General features: G+C 45.8%; 1 protein-coding gene across 2 annotated transcripts; it reads right to left on the bottom strand.

Annotated features, from left to right (window-relative positions):
• Positions 1 to 1,196: 1,196 nt before the first annotated feature.
• On the bottom strand, positions 1,197 to 17,201 carry LOC124705948 (endonuclease MutS2-like). 2 transcript variants are annotated; one of them, XM_047237632.1, is made up of 19 exons: positions 16,992 to 17,201; positions 16,772 to 16,903; positions 16,181 to 16,348; positions 15,375 to 15,425; positions 14,853 to 14,909; positions 14,694 to 14,776; positions 7,158 to 7,281; positions 7,026 to 7,085; positions 5,712 to 5,954; positions 5,449 to 5,532; positions 5,232 to 5,379; positions 4,841 to 4,968; positions 4,680 to 4,727; positions 4,025 to 4,155; positions 3,336 to 3,418; positions 2,758 to 2,861; positions 2,197 to 2,267; positions 1,563 to 1,873; positions 1,197 to 1,468 (listed from the first exon to the last, which is right to left on the bottom strand). In XM_047237632.1, exons 1-19 carry the CDS (start codon positions 17,199 to 17,201, stop codon positions 1,290 to 1,292), a joined length of 2,415 nt encoding a protein of 804 aa, XP_047093588.1. In that variant the 3' UTR covers positions 1,197 to 1,289. The 2 variants fall into 2 exon arrangements, with proteins under 2 accessions (XP_047093588.1, XP_047093587.1); XM_047237631.1 differs by lacking the exons at positions 16,772 to 16,903; positions 16,992 to 17,201 and adding an exon at positions 15,976 to 16,059 and having other exon boundaries at positions 1,206 to 1,468; positions 16,181 to 16,343.
• Between the last annotated feature and the right edge of the window lie 5,163 nt (positions 17,202 to 22,364).

Raw genomic sequence — 22,364 nt, forward strand, 5'->3', positions numbered from 1 at the left:
GGTTACTCTAAAGTGTGCAAAAACTAAACACATACCAAACTGGCTAGGAACCAAACATCCCTTGAAATTCATGCGACCCACTTCAATTTAGAAGAGGTCAGAGTATCCCATTTTGAACGGGGTCAGCTGCAGCCAGACCATTTAGGGCTATGTGATTAACCAGACCGCCAAGCGAATCAAATGAAACCCCATTTCCACAAAGACGGTCAATGATGCTAATTATATTGATTTGTTGATGAAGCAACATTCAAGCACGGAGTGGTAGGTTGGCCGTGCAGTGTGCTCATGGTTGAAATCTGGAGTAGTAGGAAACATCGCATATGGCTCTACACGTTTAAATACATGTGCCGACAACAGCCAAAATAAAAGGGTACTTACCAGTTACCACGTTACCCGTGGAGACAGAGAACGCACATACCTGGGTACAGGATAAAACAACATCATGTCGTGGCTTATCCGGAGGACCGGATTCCGGTGGTTTGAGATCATCCATAAACTCTGAAGAGGAGACAATAAACAAAAAGGAAGACCACACCTAGTGCAAAATTCCCACTCGGGTAGGAAGTTGCTAGGAACGATCCTCGAACTAACTTGGGTGCCAAAACGCAGATGAATTTTATATATGCTGATGATTGGTATCCAAAAAAATAACATACAGAAAGCCGTTGTTATAACTTTTTTTTTTTTTCCGTATAAAGGCCATCTGCAAATATCTGTATAGCTATATACCTTGCACCCACCTGATGCAACTGTGTAACTAGAAATTATAAGGGATTGTGTTTTAGCTCAATATTTTTAAAAAATCGAAAATCACATTTACAAGGTCTATATTTTTTTTAAAGAATTCGGGCGTAGTCAATGATGTATCCACAAGTATGCAAAATCTCAACGCGAAATACTATGTATTATATGCTACAAAAAATGACATAAGTATGGGTCTGGGTATAGTGATGGTGCATATGTTCAAAAATCCAAAATTTGTCAATTTTTTCATTTCTATGTACATTTTGCACGCTTGTAGTGTACATCATTGACTACATCCAGACTTCTTCAAGAATTTTCTAAAACTTATAAATATGAATTTTCATTTTTTTGAAAATAAAGGGCTTGCTGGAGCTCGACCTCCATTTGGAGTTCTCGAAATGGAAGATACTATTCACAGAACAACATTTACATGCAGCCTAGGGATCTACAATTGCATGATTATACAGTCAAAATGGATAACGCTATATATTGAATAGAACAACATTTACATACTTATCTCTGCAATTGCAGGTAGTACAACCATTTTATCTGGCTGTTCTCTGCTTCTGGATCTTGACATCTTTCAACTTTAGTTTTAGCTTCATCATGCCAGCTTGGACTTGGACTTCATTCTTGGCCGGATCTATTTTGACTACAGTAGCTTGATTCTTGAGTTTAGGAACGTAAACTAAATCTCCAACTTCTGGAATCCCACCATCTTCATCTAATTCACAAGGAAACCTCAGCTAATTAACTTGTCTCCAAAATATGTGGAAGTTGGGAGATCAATAACAAAACAAAAAACGATGATTTCAAACCTATTATATTATCACTAGCTTTAGTGGCCATGCTGCTATTTGTAATTTGCGTCTTTTTAAGGGAAGAAGTGCTTGACGGTTCTGGGCCCTTCACTCTCTCAAGTTTGGCCTTCTCCGCAGCCTTCTCTTCTTCTAGCACTCTTTGAGCTATTGCAGATTCTCTGAACAGCTGAAACTTCTTGTGAATGATTGAACGAGCCATAACAGCATACTCTGAAACTACTCTTGACTTTCTTTTTCTCTGAGCAGTAGTATGATCTACAATGTTTTTCTGTGCCACTTCCAAGTTATTATGAAGCTCCTTGGACTGCCTGATATGACATCAATGGACATATGAGATAAGAAATTCTTCTGTGAGTTTGTGCATCATAATCATCTAACAAGCAAACTAATGAGAAATATCTGAATTTTCTACGTAATGGAACAACAAAATCACAAGGCAGACAGATCAACATAAAGAGTGAGAGCAATTGTACAATACCTCGAAACCAGTTAACTTACCTCATTAAAGAATAAAATATGGTATAAGGTATGAACCAATGAATGTATATATGACGTGCAAACAAGGATCTGTTTTATGGAAATATTGCAGCATACTCAAAAAGTAAATAGAACCAAGCAGGGAAGTTCTCACATAAGATAATGTTGTGCCTGCTGAAGCTGTTCATGGTAGTCTTGCTTGAATTTTTCCATGTCCATAATCAACTGCATAATAAACACTTGAGATTGACTTGTACTGCTACATGGTATTTGCAATGCAAGGGAAGATCCCATTTATCTTAATAGCAGATTATGAAGAAATATGATAGTATCTCAGCAACTCTTATTGCCATTTAACAATACTGTTTGAAGTATAGGTGCATTGCACACCTTTCTCTATCAGCTTAACCTTTTGGGTGAGCTAGCTGGTGCATGTATTATAGCATGTAACACAATATGGTATCAGAGCCAAGAGGTCCTGGGTTTAAAAACTGGCTAGCGTAATTTTAAAAAGAAAAAAACACAACCCAGTTTCGGTCCAAATTTAGGCCAAAGGGAGTTACATATGAGGTAGTGTTGAAGTACAAGTGCATTGCACACCGTTCTCCAGTAGCTTGAGCTTTTGGATGAACTTTCTAGTGTGTGTAATTCAATAAATACAAAGGCCCAATATAAATTTATAAATAAAGGAATGTCATGATCTTCTCAGACTTACCGCATTTATCTCTGCACCAGCTGTTCCAAGTAACTGCCGAGCACTTTCTACTATATCCAAGGATAAACCTAGTCTTTCAGCAATGTTGATTGCATTTGAACGTCCTATATATGTAACGAAACATGAGTACAAAACAACTCTAAAAACAAAAGGAAAGCTAGTTTTACCAGATATCAGTTCAAAACTTCAGATACATATATGAGCAACCGAAAGTAATGAGAATGAAATAAGAGCAAGTTTTATCCTTAATATGAAGTTGCACAGCTAGGTTGACTTTCCGAGGACAAAACAAGCATATGAATGCCCCACTATTTGGTCCATGAGAAGTTGAGGAATGAATGTAATGATTTTGGCATTAGCATATTTCATTCAACATTCCAAGTATCCAACAATCAACTGGCAGGTGGGGTTGGTGAGTTTGTCAATGGTCACCTTGTTTAAAAAAGTGTGTGTTTTTGAAGTACAAAACATAAGATGGGCGCTTCTAGCATCTGCTAAGTAAGGCAAAGGATAGTGGCTATTGAGCACCCAAACAAGTATGACAATCGATGGTTGACAAAAGAACAGGAAATGTATACCTGGTATTCCCCAAAGTATCCTGAATGTAGGCTTTAGATTCTCTTCATCAAATTCCACACATGCATTCTCAAATGAATCATTGCTGAAAGCATTGAAATAATGAATCAACATGCAATATTCGTTGGATGAGAATTATTCTGAACTTTAGGCCACATAACAAGCCACATTGCCACGTTTCTACAAACTAATGGACATAAATATCGTGAAATCATGTAAGTAACATTGCCTCCTGATGTAAATTGGAGAAATAGTGATGCTTCAAGAACGACATTTTTTAAATGAAAACAGCAATTCTAATAGTGCCACTAAACAAAAATAAAAATTATTATGTAAATGTGAAAATCCTGAGTACAATCAGGACTGCACTCTATTTAAATACAAAAGGCTAAAGTTCAAGAAGACACCTTAACCATCAGAAATAACCTGCAGTAGACCTGGTGGATTTTTACAGTTCTTGTCCTTCCAGTTTTGCAAATCATGTTGAGTTGGCTTGCTTGTGTTGAGTTTCAGTAAAGTAACACTTGTGGTGATGACAAGGTATCCGACAGTGTAATTTCAATATCAAGAAATGTTGAAACTAAACTATGTGATGTAAATGCTCTTTAGTTTTTTTTATAATGCTCTTTAATTAAAAGTTAAGCCTTAAGACCATAATGCCAGAAAAAAATCAGCTTGAAATATTCGGAACCTGTATTTTAGTGTTTTAAGTTCTCCATGATGAGTTGTAGCTAGAGTTAGAAAGGAACCAGCTTCAGCAAAAGACTCCAAGAGAGACATCCCCAAAGCAGCCCCTTCAAGTGGATTTGTCCCAGCACCAACCTAAACACGAAAATAAAGAATCACGAACCCATTTTACATTGAAAAGGCTCAACTGTATATAATGAGATAATCCTTTGTCATCCATGATATTTCGGTAAATGAGTTGGGCATATGGTGTACTGCAGATTTTGTACTGAACTAGAAATAATGTATACTGAGTACCTTAACAAAAAAAATGTGATATGTGTTCGATATTTTTCTGGAACAGAGAAACGTACATTAATACTTAAAATTATTTATCGAGTATATGACAGTTTGTGCATTGGAGAAACAGACAATAGTCAGGCATCGGCACCCAAGACATGTAAGTAACCACATTTAGCCCATGTTACAATCATGTTACCACTAAACTAATCAACATGCACGAATGAAATTAATGAAGATGCTCCAATCTTGTCTGTTTAGTGTATCTAAGTACTTCTGTCCTAGAAGGGCTGTACCCCTAACTCTACCTGTTCAATGAAATGAAAACTTTGCGTTTTCTAAAAAAAAAGAAGTTATCAAGACATAGGATAAGTACTCACCTCATCCAAAAGGACCAACGATTGTGAAGTTGACTGAGCACGAATGGCCTGATAAAATGAAGGTTCAGGTGCTGAACAGATAAATATTTTGAGCAAGTACGGACCTAGTGAGTTAGGATTCAGAACTAACAGAAATTTGATTATGATAAAGTAAGACATACCCCAATCTGCTTCAGATGCCCAGAAAATGTTGAGAGTGATTGGGTCAAAGATTGCTCATCTCCAATGTCAGCATAAACAGCATCAAACCATGGAATTTTAACTGGTTCAGAAGCTAGAATGTATAGACCTGTAGCAGAATGGGCAAACTTATACAGCATATTCCAGTTGTTTACACATTAAGAGTCTGAAATAGTAGTAAGTTAACAGCACATAACATCTTCCATTTTCTACCAAGAAGCCATGTCAGAAAGTGTTCCATTGATAATGCAATTGGTGCATATCAAATTATAAGGATGTAGAAAAATCAGTAACCGCGTATTCTGAGAAATCCTACGAAGGTAGCTTATGATCATGTAAAGTGAAAGGATCTTAACTTCATTGTTCAATTACCTATCTTAGCCATTAACGCTGCCAGCCCAACCGTCTTCAAGCTGATTGTTTTTCCCCCTGTATTTGGGCCAGTTATGACCAAAACGGTAGTCTCTTCAGCAATCATAAAATCTACTGGGATCGGATGGTTCCTCTCCAGCTCAGAAACCTGCAAACTGAAACATAAATTATCCAATGAGCTAACAATACACATTGTTTTCTTCAAACGAGGACTAACCCTAATCTTCATGAAATCAAGGTCTGCTGCTAGTTGATCTTCCTCTGCAATATCTTGTCCATATATCCTCCGCCTCCGAATCTCCTGTAACATGGAAGAAAAATGAGAACTGGATAACCACAGGTTGACAAATAAAAAATAGCATCAAGATGTGATGTTTTAGAGTCTACATACAGTATAATAGTATAAAAATGTAATCTCGCTATCAAAGAATAAATATTTGCATAAACATAGTAGAATAAGATGGGCCTGGGGAAACTAACTGATGTGGCACTTGCAACATCCTTTTTGGTACGGCGCAGATTTTCCTGGTGCTGCTGGAGCAATAATGGGTGGTATGCATTTGGAATAAACAGTTTCCATGACCTCTTAGGGAGTTGAGCTGAGGAAGTTGTACTGACAGGCCCATCTTTAGCAGTATCGATAGGCCCATGCTCAAAGTTCGGCAAATACAGGTCAGGAAGTGTACCATCATATGCTATACTGTATTTTGCACGAGCTGTGACCTGCAAAGCAAGTGCACAGACATATAAGTAAAAAAATCTGGGGAAAGAAAGCAACTGTGCATGCATAAAAAGTTACTGCATACTTACACAACTGCTGCACTATATGATTGTAAACACGGCCGACATATTGGAAATAGGAATGATGGCAGAGCCAGATATCACATTGGCTAATATATAAGTATCAGAACTGGTTAGATGTCTTGTGGCTTAATTTAATGTTGAATGTTTAGTTACTGCATAGATTATTGGCATGAATTTCTGAGGTGAAAGGTCACCGCAGTCCCGCTGGGAGGGCGGTGATAGCCAGACAACTCTACCAGGGTTAGGATAAGAGTCGATCGAAAAAAGTACCAGTTGGAAAGTGCTATTCTTGCTTGTGTTTATAATTTATATATGGCGCAAGATAAAGCTTTGGCTCCTAATTCTCCCTCGACTTAACTCCTGGCCAGCCTGCTAAGCAACTCTGATTCCTCGCCAGCAGCCCTGGCCTGACTAGACACCTAATGGATGCCACCTACATCCTGGTTACTTCTGCTATGAACATCGGTGATAATGTCTTCACCAATAAGAGTCTACAACACTTAATGTATCCAAATTGAGCAGACCTACGTATCTGGTATAACATTGCTTGGCTGTCAATTTTTGCATAAGACAAGGGATGAGTTTGATGATGATATTTCTCTGTACCAAGTAAGCGTGGTAGTCAATGTTATGGAAAGGCAGAAGCAAACCTATAATCTATTATTTGTAAACCAACTGCAATTGATCAATGGAAGCACCAATAAATAAATAAACTTCCCGCAATGGCAACTGTTGTGGTACATGTTAGTTCCAAGATAAAAACAACAACACACAATCAATATAATAGAGGGGAGTATAAAACATCAGGACAAGCGATATTTATTTATGCTATCTGACAATCCAGTTAAGAATTCATTGTATGTGTTTTATGCTTATAAAAATCCAAGTCAGAAATCTTGAGAGTACTAACCCTACAATACTAATATAGATTCTGTCAAAACAAGTGACAGCTACTTTCCATAGGAAATACGTAATGAAAGACGGCAGCACCTTATCGAGTGTAATAGTTTCCTGCATCAAAATCTGAATATTATCAAGCTCGAGAAGAATCTGCAAATTGAAAATAAGTGTAAGGATAAGAATACAGCAAATAGGAAAACCAAATTAATCAACCTTTCAAACCTTGTCAGTCAGTTTCGATAAAGCATCAAGTTCAGCTCTGGCCACTAGAGCTCTGGCACCCTGCAGCTCATCATTTAGTGGAATAGCAACAATTGGTTCTATCATACTTCCAGCATCTGAACCACTACATACATATGAATCTCGATCAATATCTATTGCCAAACAATGAAAGAAAATTTAATATATATGCAAATTACTTTACACATTGGTCAAAACTCAAAACTTGAGTTAAAATTATGAGAGCGCCAAGATTTTGGTTCTCCTAAAAGACTTCCCTGTTGTTATCACCAGAATTTGACCGGATCAGAGGTGGGCCGCGATTGGAGATGGGCTTGAAGAATATACATAGAAGGAATACATGAATCGGCCTTGTGTATCAAGTTTGGGCTAGTTTGCCCGTGTATCTGTAACATAGTAGGATGTGTGTCGTTTAGAAGTTAGAGTTTAACCCGTGCACGGTTAGGTGCACGCCTGAATTAGAAAGTCCCCCGGACTATAAATATGTACCTAGGGTTTATGAAATAAACAACAATCAACGTTCACCACAAACCAATCTCGGCGCATCGCCAACTCCCCCGTCTCGAGGGTTTCTTCCGGGTAAGCACCATGCTGCCTAGATCGTATCTTGCGATCTAGGCAGCACATGTTTATTCGCCGTTCATGCGTTGCTCGTACTGAAGCCTTTTTGATGGCGAGCAACGTAGTTATCATAGATGTTCTAGGGTTAGCATTGTTCCTCGTATCATATGCTATCGTCGTGCAACCCTTGAGCATCTAGCCGCCCTTACGCCTATCCTCGGGTGTAAGGGCGGCACCCGCTTGATCATCGTTTAGTAGATCCGATCCGTTATGATTGCTCCTTGTTCTTCAAGGATTAGTTTAATATCTGCATCGTTAGGCCTTACAAACGGGTCGAAGGATCCAGTGGCACGTAGGGTGTAGTTTACTAGCCCTAGACGGGATGTTCAGAGGATCAACTTCGTGTTGGTTTTTAGGCCTTGTCTAGGGTCGGTTTACGATCACCGTGCGTGGCCGCGAGGCTCGATCACGAGTAGGATGTTCCGATTATGCGGTGAAAACCCCGGATCGTAGTAGGTCGTTTTAGCTTTATCTTGATCAAGCAGGACCACCATCCGATCGTACACCGAGAGCCGATCGAGGCTCGTATTTAACGTTTACGTGTATGCCATGCGAGAAACTAAGCGAGGCATCATCCAACACCTTCCCGACCGGGTATGGGTCGGGTGGCACGCCCTTGCATCGGCATCGGACGTGCGTGCGAAGGCTTTGCGGGCCGTCGCTCGGAGGGACCGGGGCCAGCCGCAGTCTCGGGAGATTCCCGGCTCTACGGTGTTGCCGTCGCTGCCCGCCGGTGGGTTTCCGACCGCAACACCTTCGGCACGCCCGGTGGGACAATCTTCGACATCCACCGCATCGCCATCTACATCCGAGATGGCGGAAGGCACTCCGGTCAAGTACGAGGATCCGGCCGAAGAGCTCAAAAGAAGCATGACGAGATCAAAGCGGTCCTCGAAGCCGACCTCATCGGCTCTTTTCACGGAACCCGCTCACATGGCATCGGGTGGAAGGGGTTCTCGCCCGAAGGCGCGCTCGATGGAGTGGACATGTCCTCCCCGTCGAGAAGAACGCACCGAGTCGCTGCGTCGGGAGATCAACTTCATGGTGGCTCATTCGCTGCACCGCCACTACGAGAGCACTGGTGAACACTTTGGAGCGTGTCGCTCTGCGCGTGATCCAGGAAATCATGAGCCATCACTATTCTCCGTCAGAACCAGCTCTGGGGACTTACCAAGGAGAGATGCCACTCCAGTCCCGTCCACCGCTGCCGTTCGCGTTGGCAGCACCAGAAGTGCCGAGTTCATCGGCATACGTCGTCTACAAGATTGGTGGTGACCCTAGTGACTACCAATTCTTACATGAGGCGCCCAAGGAGATCCCCCACGGATACACGTGCGCATACGTGCCGGACTGCAGTAACTGGGCACTCTCGAACCAGGCTGCAACAGCAGGGACTTCTAGAACAGCAGGAGGAACGTCGGGAACAGATCTTGAGAAGCAGACGTGGCTAGCTAAGTAGGCCACCCCGACACTTCCCACAAATCTATATATATGGACAAACGCGGCAATGATCCGTGCGATCGGCCCCAAAGATCTATGAGGAGACTTTGTCAAGCCTTCATTGATCAACCAACATGGAGGCCGATTCCAGAAATCGGCCAAAATTATCCTCACCATGCGTTCTACCCGGGTTCAACGTTGATCTAATAGGCACTGGGTTTACGTCGGCTGATGAGTTGGAAGAAGTCAGCACTGGTCCTAACAGAGCCGACATTCACATGTGGTACCTTGGCTAACCGCAGAGCCGATATCAGCAGATACCTGGCAGAATCGGCTCGGGGGGCACCTAGTCAGATAAACATGTGCGACACCGATACATATGCGGAGAAATATTGGGGGCCGATGGAGAAATCGGCCAGTAAAAAAAAATTATCGGTACATGCAAACAGAGCCGATGCACGGACATTGACTTCAGAATGGTAAAAAAGCCGATGCACGGCCATCAACCTTAGACAAGTTCAGCGAAACAAGTTCAGGCCGCATCGGCTTACACAAAGAGGCCCTACTTAAGAAAAGCGTTGAGGGCGTGAAGAGCATCGGCACGGATTCGATCCACCTCGGCGATCTCAGCCTCGTCATCCTCGTCTTTCCCCATCACCGCGTGACTCGCTCGGGGCACGAATTTCAGCCGGATCGGTCTTCGGATCGGCTGTGAGGCCTTTTGCTTCCTCTTGAGAGCGAGCAATCAGGGTTTCCTTGTCTTGGATAAGTTGTTTGGTCTCCCTGACCCTCTTTTCAAGGTTCTCCAGTTCCTTGCGTAAGGTCTCGAGTTCGACACTATGGGTAGAAGTATCGGTTTGGGCGTCTAAAGCCGCCTTCTTCTCGTTGAGCCGTTGACATTTGTCTGCAATATCGGCTCTCAACGGGAGCTGGGCGCGGCGAAGAGTGATTCTTTGACGAGCCGACCGCACCTCGGACTCGCAAACCGACAAAGTCACGGCCGGCCAAAGCTTAACCTCGCGGCGTCACCGGGAGACGGGGCCGGATGTCTTCGAGGATGCCCTTGATTGCCTCGGGGTTTTCGACCGGGGTTTCGACCGAAGAGGAGAGCAAAACCTTGAGACGCCGGAGCGGGCCATGGATCGCGGCGGGGTTTGGCTCTTCACCCGCTTTGGAAGTAGGCGGCTCGATGGAGTCGGGATCGAACGTCGGCAAGCTTGAAGGATCACAACCACGACGGACGAACAAGAGCGAGCATGAGCATACGACAAAGGAAAAGGGTAGGCCCGAGAGAGTGGAGCGTACCTCTCCCAAGAAAGGAAGGGCAGCCGATGTTGTGACAATCGGCTTTGCGGTAGACTCGGGCCGGGTTAGCCACTTGGTCGGCCATGCTCGGCGAGTTGGATAGGCCGAGTGTAGCGGATGGCATCGGTACCTCTTCAACGTCCCCGCTAGAGGTCCCATTAGTCCGCAAAGGAAATGGTGAGGCAATCCAATTAGTAACGGGACGGTGTGGAATATGGGTCGTTGAGGTAATTACATTTGAAACTTCCGGCTCGGCGAGGAAACTTGTGGGCCTTTGCGAGCCCTTTTGACGCATCGACGCTTCATGCGTGACCCCGTTTTGATCGGAGCTTGAGGGTCAGCAGGCTCTGGAGTCGACCTTTTCCTAGAAGCCGACGCTGGCGTGGCTTTGTGTGGTGGATCTCTCTGAGTTGCCCGGGGAGGAGTCCCTTGGGCTGGACTGTGCTCCCTCACTGGAGTTCTATTCAGTGGAAGTCTGAAAGAAGAAGTACAACCATGTTACAAAGATTGGAGAGGCAAATGTGTTTGGTCAAGACACGAGTCAGCTTACATGCAAGCACCGCTGGACGGTAGCTTTGCGCTTCGGGGTTTTTCCGACGGCTACTTTCCTCGCTGCCTTCCTCGCCCGGGTTGAGGCTCGGTGGGCAACCGACCGGAGGATGCTTTACTTTTGGGAGCCGATTTCGGTGAAATCGGTTGGCTCTGCATTATGACCTTCTTCAAGGACGGTGAGCTCTGACAGAAGAGAACTACCGGAGCTGGTGGAAGGAATTCGAATGGGGAACCGTCGGCTTGCGTGGGCTCTGGGCCATCCTGTTGCTGCCAAGGAATAAAGTCAAGTTACAGACAATCATTACGAGCCATTGCAGGTAATTTACATGTAATGGTACCTGGTGTGCAGGGACGTCATATTCAGCATCAAGTTGCTTTAGCAACGGTCCTAGAGCTCTTCTGAAGGCGTGAGTCTTCCACATCGACCACCAGGTCTCGAAGCCATCGGTGGTGGTGGTAAAACGGAGGTTATGAGGAACTGGAATGGCCAGAGCGTCGAAGAAGGTATAGCACCTTTGGCCAGTAATAATGTCGAGCGGTTCAGCCCCGCTTGTTGTCGGGTGGTGGAGAAAGAAGTGTGGGGGCACTTGCCCGAGGCCAAGCTGCCGGGCTACTACCACCGGTTGGTAAGACTCGTAACCGGGCTTTATGATCCCGTTTGAGGTACTCATGCCAACCGGGAGGAAGCAAGGACGGATCATGATAGAGTACGAGTGCTGGAGTGCCGGCGTCATCGGCAAGACTTGTCTAATCGGAAGGAGACTCGGGTTCTCAAAGATTTCCGATTCATTATAGGGGAAGAACAGGGGGTTGTCCGGGCCTTGGAAGAAAATCTTGAACCACTCTGCTCGCTTCCTTGGGGATAAGCCTCGCTGCCCGGGAGATCGTACGGAGCTTGGCCGTAGCTAGTGCATCGGATTTCCTTCCCGGTCGCATCCGGGAAGGTGCGAGTGGCCAAAGGTGGGAAATTTGGGATTTGATTTTGAAAGTACAATTGAGCCCATAACTCGAATAAACCACCGGGGGCCTCCTGTTTTGACTGTCCTTTGGGAGAACAGTTTGACAGACATCAGTTGAAGAGATCGATAGACTTCCCCAAGGAGCAGTTTTCCAAGGCCAAGTTGAGTACCTTTGGCGAGCTCATAGGCCAGGGAGAGGTAGTTCTTGGTTGGGGCGAGTGAAGGACCACAAAATATGAAATGCTCCAGCCAGAAGTTCAAGAAAGCCGTGTGCTCTCTTTTCGTCACGGGGCCTTTGGTTTTCATATAACGCTCGAGGTAGGCGCCCACGGCTTGTGCACTCTGTTTTGGAGGAAAGGGTGAAAGGGACCTTTGGCGGTTTGAAGGCGAGAGGGGCTTGGGGATGAAATGTCTAGGCCCGTGATCATGGCCACGTCAAGCGTAGTTGGTGTCATGGGGCCATGGCCGAACATAAAGCAGTTCAGTGCATCAGACCAAAAGTAGCCGATGGTTTTCAAGATGTTCTCGTTCTTTTCGAGAGGGGACAGTGATAATGATAAGGCATCGGCTATCCCTATCGAATCTCAGGTAGCATAGTGTGCTTTAGACACTCTATTGTACCATGCCACCCAACCTTCGGGAGGATTAGGCCAGGCTCGCAGGCAGTCGGCCCAGGAAGTCAGATCTAAATTCTGATTTACGAAGGGGATCCTATTGGCCTCGCATGAGATTAGGTGAGCGGGACTTTCGGAAGAACGGGGGCCAAGACACATAGAGTTTGGGAGAGAAGGGTGCGGCAGCAGGATGTCTGAAACCTAAAATTGATAACGGAATAGAACATTAATTCAAGTGTTTGCTGTTTACTCCTAACATTGATTCGCATGACGAGGAGGCTGTTAAGGATTACCTTCAGACCGGAGACCATGGTGTGGGCGTTGGATGATTCCGCCATTTGATGCGCTGAGGAATTGGGACGGCACGGTTGAGATCTGAGATTCGCGGAGCTGCTTGGACGACGATTTGGGGATCTGAGTTTGCTTTCTCGAGCGGAGGGCGCGAGGTTACCGTTTGGAGGAGCGAGTTAGATTGGCTCTACTCTTGTTTTATCATGGAGGCTGATGTGATACCATCGGCTCTTTTGGGGAGTGCTTGACTCTGACTATCGGCAAAGTTAAGTGAAGACATTCCTTCATTTTAAGATGGATTTTTTAGATTGGTGATAAAGTCAAGGAGGCAAGACGCCACGACATGACCCGACGAAGAAAGAGCAGAATGATTTTGGAAATGTTATTTCCAAAACCAAGGGGGCATGTGTTATCACCAGAATTTGACCGGATCAGAGGTGGGCCGCGATTGGAGATGGGCTTGAAGAATATGCATAGAAGGAATACATGAATCGGCCTTGTGTATCAAGTTTGGGCTAGTTTGCCCGTGTATCTGTAACATAGTAGGATGTGTGTCGTTTAGAAGTTAGAGTTTAACCCGTGCACGGTTAGGTGCACGCTCGAATTAGAAAGTCCCCCGGACTATAAATATGTACCTAGGGTTTATGAAATAAACAACAATCAACGTTCACCACAAACCAATCTCGGCGCATCGCCAACTCCCCCGTCTCGAGGGTTTCTTCCGGGTAAGCACCATGCTGCCTAGATCGCATCTTGCGATCTAGGCAGCACATGTTTATTCGCCGTTCATGGTTGCTCGTACTGAAGCCTTTTTGATGGCGAGCAACGTAGTTATCATAGATGTTCTAGGGTTAGCATTGTTCCTCGTATCATATGCTATCGTCGTGCAACCCTTGAGCATCTAGCCGCCCTTACGCCTATCCTGGGTGTAAGGGCGGCACCCCGCTTGATCATCGTTTAGTAGATCCGATCCGTTATGATTGCTCCTTGTTCTTCAAGGATTAGTTTAATATCTGCATCGTTAGGCCTTACAAACGGGTCGAAGGATCCAGTGGCGCGTAGGGTGTAGTTTACTAGCCCTAGACAGGATGTTCCGAGGATCAACTTCGTGTTGGTTTTTAGGCCTTGTCTAGGGTCGGTTTACGATCACCGTGCGTGGCCGCGAGGCTCGATCACGAGTAGGATGTTCCGATTATGCGGTGAAAACCCCGGATCGTAGTAGGTCGTTTTAGCTTTATCTTGATCAAGCGGGACCACCATCCGATCGTACACCCGAGAGCCGATCGAGGCTCGTATTTAACGTTTACGTGTATGCCATGCGAGAAACTAAGCGAGGCATCATCCAACACCTTCCCGACCGGGTATAGGTCGGGTGGCACGCCCTGCATCAGCATCGGACGTGCGTGCAGAAGGCTTTGCGGGCCGTCGCTCGGAGGGACCAGGGCCAGCCACAGTCCTGGGAGATTCCCGGCTCTACGGTGTTGCCCGTCGCTGCCCGCCGGTGGGTTTCTGACCGCAACACCTGTATGTGCCAACTGATATAAAACTAATCTCGTATCTTTGGTGATCCAAATCTCAAACATATATTTTACTAGCTAAGACTGCATAATTAAAAAAACACCAGTCTTATGAAAAATTGTAACAAAAAGCAAGCAGATATCTAAGCTTGTTACCAAATTTATCCTACTGCAAGCGAAACCAATAATAAAATATAAATATTCTTTAGCAAAGCACACCTGGAGAGTAGTAATCCATCAAAATTTGAAGACTTATTCCCAGTCATTTTAATGCAGCATCTTCCATTTACACTGCTTACTTCCTAGAGAAAAGTAACAGTTTGTAGTTCATTGCGCATGAAGTTTTTCTGACAAGAAGTGAGTTGAATGAAACAATACCGATAAAGAAGCTTCATTGTCAGCATTCCGTATCAACTTATCCATAAGCTGACATAACTGAAAAAGTAACAGCATGTCAGCATATAACAGTTAACCCTCAACAGCATTACCACTAGACTGATGTACTTTGTAGGTTAAGAGGAACTAAGGAACATAAGTTTTGTTTCCTTTCCAGAGTTAATTCATGGAAAACACATCCCATAAATGTATTTTGGTGTTTTTAGTTATCGATTACATAACTTTCTTTTGCAGTTTATCCTCCAGGTCAAAAAACATAAGCATGATATTTTTGCAACGTGCACTTGCTTGCCTACTTGTGTGTGCGCGCTGTGCCAGCGTGGGTGCCGGCATGCATATGTGAATATATGAATTCAAAACCAAATGCAACAGTTACAGGAATCAAAACCCACTGCAACTTGTTTCCTGCACACCCATATAGCTGCCCTCGCTGTACATAGTAGGAAAATAAGTAGGCATGATTGCAGATTTACAGTAAGCAAAAGAATCTCTAAAACCACCTACCCTGCTCTCTAGGACTTGAACTTGATCTCGATATCGTCTTAGTTCAGGACTCTGTAAAATAAAAATATTATTTTCAGTTAACAGGACACACTTCAAATGGAATATCTAAGTACAATCAGGAACCACAACAGCCTTTAATTTTTTTAAATTATATTGATGGTTAGGAGAAAATTATTTTTTTCGAAAAAACATCTGCATTAGACAAATATTATATTACTAACTTAACATGTGAGGATTAAGTGCTGCTATAAAGGTAGTTCTGAAATTGACTCCTACAGTTATACCAAATTTTGATGCTATGAAGGAACATGTGTTCAGATTTCCTTTGGATTAATGCTGGAAACATAGGATGCCAGATTTCCTGGGCACATAGAACTTCAAATATGGACATATGCCATTTGAATATCCAACCCTCCATAGTGATTCAATCGAAGGAATGGCAGGGAATTGTTCATAAGAAGAGCATTTTTTTCAAAAAGCTGAACTGAAGGTGACTTCAAACTGAGATGCTTACAGAAACTGTGTTTTTCTTGCAAGGAAATAAAAGCTAGCATCAAATCAATACTAAAAAAAGAGTAGAATCAGGATGCAGGGACCAAACTGCAGTGTCTTTCACGGAGCCATCATCATCAATGATATCCTGTATAGACTTCACTAGTGACTTACTGACAACAGCATCTAGAATCTGCAGGTGATTTGAAGAACATTCAGCATACTGAACTGGGGGGCGTCAAATATTGGGAGTGCTTGTATATGCGAAAAGATGCAAGGCGGCAAAAGATTAGAAGAAAAAAAAAGGAGCTTACTGTTTCTGTAAGGGGCATTAATAGATCACGTGAGTCTTCGCCTTGCTTCATAGCAGCTTTAATAGTTCCTTGCAAGGACTCAACAAGCAGCATCAAGCTAACCACTGCCATCGCTTCCTGGCCTTTGATCACCGAACCACCCGAGACACGATTTATTGCAGACTCTACCTTCAGTTAAACAGAGAATGCAAGATTGAAAGAGTGTATACGCGATACTGGCGTGACCAAGACATTTGGCGTCTAAGTACAAAGCCAAATGAGACGGGGGAAACAATGTTATACGGATATCGTGGCAAAGCATTGAGATCCACAAACAGATAATGGAACGTGTGTGCATTGGACAGTGGTCACCGCTTTGCTGCTCATGTTGGTGATTTGGTGCTATGATTTACTTCATGTAGGCACCATATAGTTAGTAGCTGAATAGAAGACAAGTCGGATCAAACAAATAGTAAAACACCTGCAGAAGCTTACATCTCTCTATAGATAGACCTTAAATAGTATGCCAAAATGCCCATCGCAGAGAAGTGCTCTATTGGATGTGACTTTGTAAAGGCAGAAGAAAAAACGTGGGACAGTTCATGTGCTCACCGCGATGGTATCCAGCCCGGAGAAATCCAGCGACCCACCAGAGGTGCCAAGCAGCCGCACGGCCGCCTCGGTCTCCCGAAGCAGCCTCCGACTACGCTCGTACCTCACGTCCTCCACGCCCCACAGCTGCTTCTGCAGTCACAACCACGTCCCGCGTCAGAGGAGAAGCCCGTCGCGCGCGATCAGGCGACGGAGGGGGTTCAAAACTCCAGGGGTTTACCTCGGTGGCTTCTCGTCCGTGCGCCGTGCCGGCAAACGAGGCGACGGCACGGCAGACCTTGCCCCATTCGAGGAGGCGGAGGCTGCGGGCGGAGGGCGATGCTGAGGCTGAGGCGGCGACCGCGAGGGCGCGGAGGCGGAGCAGGCGGCGCGGGCGGACGAGGGAGGCTGACGGGGAGAGGGGGGAGGGATTGGCGGAGAGGCGAAGCATGGGGAGGCGAGGCTGGAAGCGCGGAGGAGGGAATGGCGCCGCTGCGTTTGGATAGAACCGGCCAGGGCGTGTGAGATGGCAACAGTCGATGGTTTTCGAGCGGTTCCGCATTCGGGGCTACACATTTCCTTCAGGTCTTTTTTTTTTTTTTTTTTTTTTTTTTTTTGCGAAACACAGTACAATCAAAGACGCTCATACATACACGCACACACTCACCCCTATGAACGCGCACACGCACACCCTACCCCTGCATGAGCACGTCCAAGAGACTGCGTTGAAGAACTGATGGGCAGGTCTTGAGATTGACGAAGTCACCACAGGCGCCTCGCTGTCGATGGGAACGTCGCCTCCCACTGAAGAATATTCCGCCTTTATGAGACACCAAAGTGTCAAATCTGGGATTTGAACTCTGGTGAGCTGGGGGTCTTGTTTGGTGTGTTTGGGATTACTCAGGATAATACTACGTATTAGATGAATCTCTGTTGTCACCTAATTTTCATAAAATCCTATTTCTAATCCACTAGGTAGAGGTAGAGTATTAGAGATTGAAAAAAGTACACTAAAATTTGGGAAAAAGTGAGGATTAAACTCGCTTATACTCTACCACCAAACATGTATTGAGAATAAATGAGGATTTAAAGTTTGGAGCGAATTATTCCCGCTAATCCCCACTAAAGCTTGTTTGGTAACAAAGTTTCTCTAAAACTGAAGTACTGTAAAACTAAAGTATTTATGTGAACGGACAAAAATACTGCAGTTTCATGGTACCGTAGTATTTTTAATTTTTGGCAAAATCTACAAGGTGTTTGGCAAGTGTTGTTTTACTGTTCCTTTGATTCACGTTTGACCATCAGACGTCTACACATGGTTATTGCGTTAGTTGCTCAAGCATTCGAAAATTAGTCCTACCTATCTACCTCGAACAAGTAATGAATGTTGGAACCTGTCAACATTTTATACTTCGGCAGGAAAAATCAAAATACTGCTTCAAGCAGAAGACTTGAAATACGTTTGTACTTGTAGTACAAAATATTGTGAGGTATAGTAAAGGGCATCAGTGGTACCAGATTCCATGCAAGCATGCATAAACTAAGGAACGATTGCATCAGCGGGAACGTTTTCATTGTTCTCCGTTTCAGAAAAAAGTGGTCCGACCTTGTTTATTTAATACTTCAAAAATACTACAGTTTGAAGGATATTAAAGTATTAATACTGCAATTTTTAGTCATAGCCAAACACATCGAAGTATTTGATACTGTAGTATTTTTGAAAACTATGGTATTGCTCAAATACTTTAAAAAAAACTTTGCTACCAAACGCAGCCTAAAACTCTATTACCAAACAAGACCTCAATTGCGTGATGTCCTTCAATTCTTCTTCGAGCGCGGGGAGGCGAGGCATTGGGAGGCGAGGCTGGGAGCAGTGGCCTGCGAGCGCGGGGGAGGGAATGGCGCCGCTGCGTTTGGATAGAACCAGCCAGGGCGTCTGAGATGGCACAGGGAACAACAACAGTCGATGGTTTTCGTCTTTTCGAGCGGTTCCGCATTTGGGGCTACACATTTCCTTCAAGACATTGCAAATTGTCCGTCACTCTTGACGACTCAGATAGCTTCCATAGCTGCTTGTATATCACGCATTCTTCAATGTCTCACGTTTGTACCACAGTACCTCAATCTGTTCTCCTTATAGATGTCTATGTGACATTGTGCTTCAATGCACTTATTCGTTACGTATCTATCTCTCTGTTGCACTTTAATTCAAATTTCCGATAGCTTTTAGATAACTCTTATTCATTCCATCCTCCCCTTTAGTCCGATCATATCCCGGTCCTTCAAAGGGGTGCTCGTTATGGAGGAGTGAGTAGCTTCTAGCGATAAGTAAGATAAGATGAAGAATCAAAGTTTATCTACTGATACCAACCACTAAATGATATCATGATGCCGGTTTTCAAAATCAAGTTTTCAAGTTTCTAAAAAATCTGAAAATAATTGCACGTGTTCCTAATATGTCTAAAAAAATTAGAACCAAATTCAAAACACAAAACATAGAAACACAAAATAAAAATCCAACATGAATAGTGTCAAAAAAGACAAAACCACAAATGACAATACTCACATTTCAATTTGTATTTTTTTGTTTCTCAGTGTGCGTTTTGATTTTGGTCCTAAATTTTTTGGAGATTATAAACACACATCTTGTGAACACTCACATATTTTTAAAACTTTTTTAGAAACTAAAATTTTAAATTTTGACAAATTGTATCATGGTATCATTTAGGGGTTAGTATCATGGTATCACTAGAGAGAGAACATCTATTACCTCCGGTCCTTCAAAGAAAGCATGTATTTTTTATCAAATCTCGATATAAACTTTGACCATGTATATAGAGAACTATCAACAATTATAATACTATATAGATATAATATGAAAAACATTTCATAATGTTATTTATTCATAGATGTTGATAGTTTTATATATGAACTCTGTCAAACTCTAATGACACAAAAGAGGGAGTACCATTTAGCTTGCGAGAAGCACTAATTAATGACACAAAATCAGTCAGATCAGTGACATTCCATGAATGTATGGTGACCATAAATTAACGGCACCTTTGCGATCCAGTGTTTCAAATGGTCTGCGTATGAGTTTAGTCCTTTTTAGGTTCAGTAAGATGTCCTTTCTGCCGAAAACATTCTACTGCTTGTAAAGTGCAGGTATAAGAAATGCACCCATCGGCTGTTGAAACCTGATGTTGAAAGCTAGTCATCAAAGCTGTCTCTTCTCAAAAGCAATAGGCTGCAGTTACCATCTAGCCAGCTTGCATTCAAGAAGTTTTCTGAAGCAAATTAATGCATCAGTTCATTAGAGGGTCTTTTATTACAAGCATGGATCCTTAATTTGGTTTGCAACGTCTGTCAGTTGCAGCAATTTCCTACTAGTATAATTACTTGTGTGCCGCGCGCACTAGTCACCATCCTTGACACAGGAAAGAGAAGGCGCGCGCGCAAAGGTTGCACAACGCAGAAGCGGCGGCATGCCTGCCTCGCGCGCGGTGGTCTCCCTCTTCTCGCTGTTCGCCATGGCCCTCCTGCTCTGGCCCGTATCAGCCGAGCCACCGCGGCTTAGTCGTCCTGCGTCCGGTGGCATCGAGGAATGGCTGGGCGAGACGGTGACGGCCCTGCAGGCGACAGCACCCGGAGCCGGAGGGACAGAAGGCGGTGCGGATGGAATCGCGCGGGCGCCGGCGCCGGGGAGGCCACGGCGGTTCAGGCTTCCTGCTTCCCACCCTTTCGCGCTCAGCCCGGAGGCGAGGCGGGAGCTGGAGCACGAGGCTCGGTGCGGCCCGCGCATCCCAGTGCGTCGGGGCTCCCCGTGGCCGGAGAGGAAGCCGCGCTGCCGTAGCGGTGACGATGGCGATGCCGGCGACGAGAGCGCGACCGGCACGGCGGGTGCCCCGACGTCGGCGTGGCTGCCATAGGAGGCCGACGAGACGTAGCAGTGGCGCGGCTACATCTCTATCCTGGATGGCGACGGGGAGAGGGGAGAGAGATCGGCGTTTGGATAGAGCGTGTGAGCTGGCAGATTTTCGAGCGGTTGCGTGTTTTGCCCCGCCTCCCGTGGTGCCGATCGGAGCGACTCCAAGTCCAAGTTGCGCCGCATTGGTCGTAATTAATTAATTCGTTTCTTTTCGACTTGCCGCGCGCATTGGTCCAGCCAGCGAGGCAGAGTTGTTGGCGGATTTCTTTCCTTGTTTCGTTCGGGTCGAAATTGGCACCAACACCGAAATCTCACGATTGAATCGAATCCAGAAGAAGAAGCGCCCGACCGAGTTGTTGGCGGCCCACTCTCGGCTCGACGAGTAAATTACATAAATCTACCGCAATTGAGGCAGTGGTAACAAGTCAGTACCATTTTTGGTTTTTTTTTTGCTAAAAACTACAACTTTAGAGGTAATTCTCAACAGATAGCGCAAACACAAGTCTAAGAGCAATTTAAGGCTTGCGGGCCCACTGTCAGTGCTGGCTAGGCCTAACGGACGTTAGGACGTATTCTCCCGTTAGGGGCATGACAGAGACCATGAGGTATTTTCCTTTTCTCCTTTGACTTTTCCCTCAGCCGCGAGTGGGTCCGGGCCGGAGGTGCGGCGAGTTGCGCAGGCTCCCCGCTGTCTCCATGACCAGCTCGCTCGAGCTGGACGCCCTCCCCGCTGGTGGCCAACTTGGCTGCGGCCGCGGCGGGAACTGGCCGGCGACGCATCTGGACTTGTTCGGCAGCGCGACGGAACTGGCCGGCGGCGCTCACGGACTTGTCCCGCTGCGCGAGGGGAACTGGCAGGCGGCGCGAAGGGAATTGCCCAGCGGCGCGCGGACCTGGCCTGGCGGAGCAAGGGGAACCAGGCCGGCGACGCGCGCGGACCTGGCCGACGGCGCAAGGGAACCAGGCTAGCGGTGCGCGCAGACCTGCCGGCGAGAACACGCCCGCCCCACTGTGCCGCGCCCGGACCCGCCGGCGCGGTCGACCAGACGCTCGCCAAACCAGGTGTCCCCCACGCAAGCCCTCCGTCTGGCGGCCTCTGCTCGCGCTCGTACGACTCGCCCGAAACCGCTGCGCCGTCTACAGGCTCCGCGGCAAGTACGCGCGCCTCAATTTCCGCGGCATCATGGACTGCGCCAGCGATGACGGCTGCCCCGACGTCCTCCAGCAGCTGCGCGACGCCGTCGGCGCAAAGTCCAGGCCATCCGCGTGCGCATGGCCCGCAAACGCTCGCGCCAAGCTGCTGCGCGAGGAGAGCAAATAGATCAGCCAAAGCACAGACGCAAAGTTCGTGCCGGCTGCTTGGTTCTAGTTGGTCGCGCTGCGCTCCACGCTCACCGGCCACCCGCAGTCCCCGACGCCTGGGTGCAGCCCGACGGCCAGCTCCCGCCTGGCTCCGGCCGTGCTGCTGCTTGCTATCCGGTGAGGCCATCGTGGAGCGGGGTGGCCGTAACTTATGGCGATGTCGACGACGGTGCCCAGCATGCAGACGCCCGGGTCGTGGCAACGGGCTTACTCGGCGACGAAGGTGTCCACGCATGTACCTTGTTTCGGCCGTACGCTCTGCCGTCCTGCCTCCCCTGCACCGTGCGTCTTCAAGTCGCCATGGTTGATTTGTTGTCGCCGTCG

The sequence above is a fragment of the Lolium rigidum genome, chromosome 4 (genome assembly GCF_022539505.1).
Source record: "Lolium rigidum isolate FL_2022 chromosome 4, APGP_CSIRO_Lrig_0.1, whole genome shotgun sequence".
In the NCBI taxonomy this organism is placed as follows: domain Eukaryota; kingdom Viridiplantae; phylum Streptophyta; class Magnoliopsida; order Poales; family Poaceae; genus Lolium; species Lolium rigidum.

Excerpts from the sequence above, each read along its gene's own strand:
- LOC124705948 (XM_047237632.1), bottom strand. The coding sequence starts at position 17,201 with ATGCTTCGCCTCTCCGCCAATCCCTCCCCCCTCTCCCCGTCAGCCTCC. Across the intron at positions 7,086-7,157 it reads TATCGAAACTGACTGACAAG|ATTCTTCTCGAGCTTGATAA; the intron begins GTTTGAAAGGTT and ends TTCAATTTGCAG. Across the intron at positions 5,533-5,711 it reads ATGTTGCAAGTGCCACATCA|GAGATTCGGAGGCGGAGGAT; the intron begins GTTAGTTTCCCC and ends TCCATGTTACAG.